The 7,204-nt window shown below is 39.8% G+C and overlaps 1 protein-coding gene across 1 annotated transcript; it reads left to right on the top strand.

Annotated features, from left to right (window-relative positions):
* The first annotated feature begins 2,061 nt into the window (after window positions 1-2,061).
* Window positions 2,062-4,496, top strand: LOC105764363 (uncharacterized). Its single transcript, XM_012582904.1, has 4 exons — window positions 2,062-2,169; window positions 3,014-3,299; window positions 3,696-3,920; window positions 4,111-4,496. Exons 1-4 carry the CDS (start codon window positions 2,062-2,064, stop codon window positions 4,494-4,496), a joined length of 1,005 nt encoding a protein of 334 aa, XP_012438358.1.
* Window positions 4,497-7,204: the final 2,708 nt, after the last annotated feature.

The raw sequence follows: 7,204 nt of genomic DNA, 5'->3' as shown, positions 1-7,204 counted from the left end.
TCGCAAGGGTAGTTGGCAGTTTTAGTTTGCATATACCAAAGAGTTCGCATGTGAGGGCTACGAAGTATAGCAAGCAGACCAGAACAATACACGTGTCCAGCATGCATAAAGCTTACCAAGAATGTCAATTCCATGAACAAAAACCATGTGTATAAATATTGGATTGTCCCTTTCAATGAGACACGACGGAAAACACTCAACAATTGGTGCGATGAGCGTGGACAGACTTCCGAAAACAAATTTCTTTCAGTTTGAAAAATTACCAAAATTATAATGGCTCACCCAAATGGAAATTTCCCATTTGATCTTTCATCCAGAATAGACTTGTTTGCCAACTAGTTTGCAGACCGACTGGAAAACCTAGGTAATGTGGCTCACCCAGTAGTTTCGAGCCTATTCAACTTCAACCTTCCTTCCGGTCACGGGCTACCACTTCTTTTTGGTCAAGAAGCATCACCGCAACAATTTCTTGCTTTTTAGGAGCAGATGAAGTTGATGAGGGAACAAATGGTTGCACAAAATGCATGGTTTGAGCAACAACAGACTTTCTAACAAGCGTTATTAAAGCAGAATGAGGAGCTTAAAAGAAAGATATAATCTGATAATTCTGATTTCCATGATAACGTGGCTATGCAGGATGAAAGTCAAAGCTTGCATGAAAGGGAATGGCAAAACGAGATGGATGCATTGCAGCAAGATGTGAGGGTATTGCATCTCGAGTCTCGGGACATGGACTGACTTTTCTGTTCTAAGAATCCATTAGTCCTAGAGATAGTAGCATTAAGTCTACCGAGTGATTTTAATGTCTCGAAGGACGAGTTCGAAGGAAGGAAAGACCCTTGATCCCACTTGATGCAATGTAATGATTATATGAACGTATTGAGAGCTTCAGACTCTGTGAATTGTAAAGCTTTTTCCACAACGCTTAAAGGAAGTGCGAAGGATTGATACTTGCCCCTTCCTCAAGGCTTCATCCGAAGTTTTTCCCAATTGGGTCATATGTTTTAGGGAAGGTTCAGGGCTCATAGGACGATTATGAGCACTCCTATATGATTAATGTCTGTAAAACATAGAAAAGAGGAGTCTCTTCAAGACTATGTAAAGCGATTTCATGCAGTAACATTGAAGACGAAAAATCTTGAGGACCAATGGGCCATCGATGCCTTCATTATGGAAGTGCAAAATGAACATTTGAAGTACTCCTTTGTTGATAATAGGCCCTAGAGTTTGGTAGACTTATATGAGCGGGATTACAAGTTCGTGGAGGCAGAAGAGATTAAGAGGGGGACACATGGCACATTTCAAAGAGATGGTAGACAGTTCAGAGAAAGAGAAGGAGCTCGCAGCAGACAAAGGCCACCCAATCAAGTTTTGCATGCCCAAAGCGACAGGTCATAGAGAACGCAAGCATAGGGTAATTCTTCTAGGGCTCCTTAGGGATCTCAACTCGAACAGACAATGAGGTACATCCCTCAATGCAGGTTTGAAACCTACACTCTATTGAATGCTACTCGTGCTTATATCTTAAACCAGGTAAAGAGTTTAGGCATCCTGTCTAACCCATCTCCTATGAGGCACAGTACGAGGATGTCACATTTCAGAGATAGGTGTGTTTTCCATAATGATGTGGGGCACAAAACTGAAGATTGATTTACTTTGAATGATGCTATTGAAGAGGCAGTGAGAAATGGTGAGCTCGTTGAATTTATGGACCAATGTACTACTTATCAGGGCCAAAGTTCTCGTGGTGATCCTAAGGGTAAGCAGAAGATCAGAAGCACTATCCATGTGATTGTAGGCATAGATGAGGATTAGACAAGTTCTAATACAAAGAGGAAAGCTCACATGAGGAGTGCCATGTTAGTTAATGCACCCAAGAGGCAGTGTTAGCAGGGAAAATAGAAAGTTGAGTTTGGTAACGATGATGAGGACCTAGTGTGCGACGAAGAAGGAAATGACCCAATGGTTGTGTCAGTAACGATCGTAAGTTTCGAAGCTAGAAGAACATTGGTTGACAGTGGGAGTGCGATGGAGGTTTTAACCTAGGAGGCTTATCAAAAGATGGGGTTGAAGGAACAAGTTTTGTCTAAGGCTAGCTCGTTGTATGATTTTGTGAACCACCCAGTTGAGGTGAAGGTTCTATCACTTTGCCAGTCACCTTGGGAGATGGTAAGCATACGACTACGGAGTATGTACAGTTTTTTTTGTTGTGGACCATCCTATGACATATAACGCCATTTTCGGGCGTTCGATAATGGGAGTAGCGAGGATTGTGGTAGCAAAATTTTGTATAAAGATCAAATTTCTAACAATAATAGGGATCAGGTTCATGCGATCCAACCAGTAAATAGTAAGGCAATATCATGTGTTGTCTATGAAACAGGTACGAGAACCCGCGACCAGGGGCCAGAGTTCATAGAGGACAGAGTTAGCTAGTTAATCCTTAAACTTGGACAACCTAGATGTGAAGGATGAAAAGAGAAGTAAGAAACCTAAACTAGCAGAGCACACCGAGACATTACAACTATTCTACGATGACGAAGAAAGGACAATAAAGATTTATTCAACATTATTACCTGAAGAAAAGAACACTTTGGTTCAGTGTTTGGAGGCGAACTCTGATGTTTTTGTCTAGTCAGTAGCATATATGCCAGGGATAGACCCACAGGTAATTGTCCATAAGCTAAATGTACTCCCTGAAGCGTAGCCGGTTAAGCAAAAAAATGAAGCTTTCTCTGCAAGTGGTAGAAATTGTGAGGTAGGACGTAGCGAAATTATTGTCGACAAGTTTTACAAAGGAAGTTGAATATCCGTACTAGGTCTCAAATGTGGTCATGGTGAAAAAGTCAAACATCAAATTAAGGATGTGTATTGATTTCACCAACCTCATCAAAGCGCGCCCCAAAGCCAACTTCATTTTACCTTCGATTAATCATTTGGTTGATGCTTCTGCAGGTCACAGGTTCATGAGATTTATGGACACTTTTTCACTGAGGGGTTGTTCTGTTATCAGGTCATGCCTTTTAGCCTCAATAACGTAGGAGCAACCTATCAGAGGTTGGTAAACAGAATTTTTAGGAAGCATATAAGGAGTGGTCTTGAAGTCTATGTTGATGATATGTTGGTGAAAAGTGCGACTATGGAGGAGCATGTGCAGAACTTGTCAAAGGTTTTGGTTGTTTTGAGGGCCCACAACATAAAGTTGAACTCAGAGAAGTGTGCTTTCGGTGTGCGAGCTGGAAGGTTATTGGGTTTCATGATCTCAAAGAGGGGGATAAAACTGAACCCAGAGAAAATCTGTGCAATCTTAGAAAGGCCTCATTCGTAGACTATTAAGGATATTCTGCACCTCACGGGAAGAATAGTGGCACTTACAGGTTCATCTCCAGGATGGCGGACAAATGCCTCACTTTCTTTAAAGCCTTAATGACCTCCTTTTTGTGGGCTGAGGAGTACCAGATAGCTTTCGAAAAGCTTAAGTTATATCTCACATCCCTACCACCTCTAAAGTCACCACGAGTGGGAGAAATCCTCTATTTATAATTGGCTACTTCAGAGGAAATAGTTGCAGTGGTTCTAGTCAGAGTAGAAGACGTTTGTCAATTCTTAGTATACTACATTAGTAAGATACTCTAGAATGGTGAATTAAGGTACTCAAAAATTAAAAAAAAATATCTTTGATCTGATTGTTGCAGCTCACAAGCTGCGTCCCTACTTCCAGGCTCATCCAGTTGTCGTCATGACCAATCAGCCTATAAAGGAAGTATTATCTAAAGTTTATACCTCAGGAAGGGTGATGAAGTGGGGTATCGAGTTTGCTGAGTTCGGTATAGGGTTCACCCCGAGAACAATAATAAAGTGGAAAATATTAGTTGAATTTAGAGTCGAATGCTCTTTCAAAAAGCCTGTTGATCCAGCAGGTAATATAGTTTATAACTTGAAATACTGGGTAATGGATGTTTTATGAAGTTAAACTTGTATGTTATTTGTAATCTCTTGTAAACATTGGCAAACATCAGTATTTTAACTCATTATTTTTATAATAATATGTAATGAGCTTACATTTTATTCTAAAATCTTTTTTTCCATCTGTTTTATGCAATCTAGTAGTCAGTTCACCTCAAGAGGGTGTAGATACAACCGATAATTCAAAAAGGTGGTTAGTTTATGTTGATGGCTTCACAGCCAAGACAGGGTCAAGAGTAGGGGTACTTCTGGTTGATCCTAGTGGGAATGATATGCGGTCACATAGAACGACACATTTTAATGAAGATGCCAACCAGGAGGCTATCAAGCTTAACCTTAACCTCATTGATGAATTCAGAGAAGCAACAGAATTCAAGAATACAACACACGCTCAACAAGTAACTCGATACTACAACACTAAGGTTAAGAATAAGCAATTCCAAGTGGGTGATCTTATTCTTAGAAACATTAAGGCTAGTTTTCCAACTTCACAGCAACGGAAAATGGCTCCGAGCTGGGAAGGGTCATAGAAGGTCATAGAGAAGATAGGTTATGGAGTATATAAGCTGGCAAAGATAGAGGGCATGCTTCTACCCCTAGCATGGAACGCTGGTAACTTTAAAAAATACTATGTGCAATTTCTTACTCCTTGAATAAAAAAGATTTTCTTTATAAACACTTGTACTTGGTATAATATAAAGGTATGTCGATTTAAGATCGCAACCTCCAAAACAACTAGAGAACCTACATTCCCAGCTGATACTCTAAAGGCTTATCGGTTTATGATCTCAACCTCTGACATAGCTAGCAAACCTATGCTCCCAGTTGATGTCATAAAAGTTTTCCGATTTGAGATCGCAACCTCCGGAATAGCTACCAAACATACATTTCCAACTGATACTCTAAAGGCTCGTCGATTTATAATCCCAGCCTCCAACACAACTAGTGAACCTACGCTCCCAACTGATGTCATAAAGGTTTGCCAATTAAGATAGCAAACTCCAAAATAGCTAGCGAACCAACATTCCCAGCCGATACTCCAAAGGCTCATCGGTTTATGATCGCAGCCTCCAATACAGCTAGCGAACCTATGCTTCCAACTGATGTCAAAAAGGTAGGTCGGTTTAAGATTGCAACCTTTGAAATAGCTAGCAGACCTATATTCCCAATTGATACTCTAAAGGCTCGTCGGTTTATAATCACAACCTCTAACATAGCTAGTGGACCTATGGTCCCAACTGATGTCATAAAGGTTTGCCAGTTTAAGATCACAACCTCCAAAATAGTTAGCAGACCTACGTTCCTAGCTAATACTCTAAAGGCTCACCGATTTATGATCCTAGCCTCTAACATAGCTAGCGAACCTACACTTCCAATCGATGTTATAAAGGTTTACTGGTTTAAGATCGCAACCTCTAAAATAGCTAACGAACCTATGTTTTAAGTTGATACTTTAAAGGCTCACCGGTTTATGATTGCAACCTCCGGCACAGCTAATGGACCTACGCTCCCAGCTGATGTCATAAAAGTTTGGCGGTTTAAGATCACAACCTCCAAAATAGCTAGTGGTCCTACGTTCCGAACTGATATGCTAAAGGCTCACCGATTTATGATCACAACCTTCAACACAACTAACAAACCTATGCTCCTAGCTGACGTCATAAAGCTTTGCTGATTTAAGATCGCAACCTCTAAAATAGCTAGCAGTCCTATGTTCCGAGCCGATACTCTAAAGGCTCACCAGTTTATGATCGGAGCCTCTAACACAACTAGCGGAACTACGCTCCCAAATGATGTCATAAAGGTTTGTCAGTTTAAGATTGCAACCTTCAAAACAGTTAGCAGACCCACTTTCCTTGTTGATAATCTAAAGGCTCGTCGGTTTATGATCGCAACCTCCAACACAGCTAGCGGACCTATGCTCCAAACTAATGTCATGAAGGTTTGTTAGTTTAAGATCGTAACCTCTGAAACAACTACCAGACTTACATTCCCAGCTGATACTTTAAAGCTTGTCGATTTATAATCGCAGCCTCTAACACGGCTAGCGAAACTACGCTCCTAGTTAATGTCATAAAAGTTTTTCGATTTAAGATTGTAACCTCTAAAATAACTAGCGGACCTACATTCCCAGCTGATTATCTAAGGGCTCACCGGTTTATGATCATAGCCTCCAACATAACTAGAAAACCTACGCTCTCAATTGATGTCATAAAGGTTTACCAGTTTAAAATCGCAACCTCCAAAATAACTAGTGGACCTATGTTCCCAGCTGATACTCTAAAGGCTCGCCAGTTTATTATCGCAACCTCCAACATAGCTAACAGACCTCTACACTCCTAGCTGAAATCATAAATGTTTTCTAGTTTAAGATCGTAACCTCCAAAACAACTAGCGATCCTACGTTCCCAACTGATACTCAAAAGGCTTGCCGATTTATGATTACAACCTCTAACACAACTTGTGTACCTATACTCCCAACTGATGTCATAAAGGTTTTTCGATTTAAGATCGTAAACTCTAAAACAACTAGCGAACCTACGTTCCCAACTAATACTCTAAAGGCTCACCGATTTATGATCACAACCTTCAACACAGCTAGTGGACCTACGCTCCTAACTGATGTCATAAACGTTTAGCGGTTTAAGATCGCAACCTCCAAAACAACTAGTGGACCTACATTCACAATTAACATTACAAGAGCTCATAAAGTTAAGCTCGCAACTCCATAGCTAGTGAAACTATGTTCCCAACTGATACTTAAGGCTTAATTAGTTTGAGGTCACAACTTGATTTCCTTTGAGTTTGCTAATTTAAATTCATAACTTAGAATGTCTAAGAACATTCGAGTCAAAGTTGGTGATAAATCACTTAAAACGGAGTTATTGTATTGCACTAAGTCAATTAAAGGTTTTTAAGAGTATATTTGAAAATTTTCTTAAGTTCAAACTTTTGGTACGGGCAATGTTGTTATGCAAAAAGATGAAATAAGTTCACAAAAAGATATGATGTCATAGCAGTAAGAATTAAACTTGAAAATTTTCAAAGTTTAATTTTTGATTCCGAAATAGGAAAATTAATACAAAGTTAAAATTAATTATGACATATTATTAGCCCTTTCATGGTCATTGGGGATCTCATCTTCTCCTTCTCCTTTTTAGAAACTTCGTTGTTGTCATTACCATCAACACAAGTAATGTTTGGCCTTAATTAAGTCCTCATCAACTTCGTTGTTATT

This window comes from Gossypium raimondii, chromosome 7 (assembly GCF_025698545.1).
Source record: "Gossypium raimondii isolate GPD5lz chromosome 7, ASM2569854v1, whole genome shotgun sequence".
Taxonomy (NCBI): Eukaryota; Viridiplantae; Streptophyta; class Magnoliopsida; order Malvales; family Malvaceae; genus Gossypium; species Gossypium raimondii.
This window is presented reverse-complemented; position numbering and strand designations above follow the sequence as displayed.

Coding starts and splice junctions, on each gene's coding strand:
- LOC105764363 (XM_012582904.1), top strand. CDS start 2,062: ATGGGGTTGAAGGAACAAGTTTTGTCTAAGGCTAGCTCGTTGTATGAT. Junction 2,170..3,013: donor GCCAGTCACCTTGGGAGATG/GTAAGCATACGA, acceptor TTCTGTTATCAG/GTCATGCCTTTTAGCCTCAA. Junction 3,300..3,695: donor ACTGAACCCAGAGAAAATCT/GTGCAATCTTAG, acceptor TGATTGTTGCAG/CTCACAAGCTGCGTCCCTAC.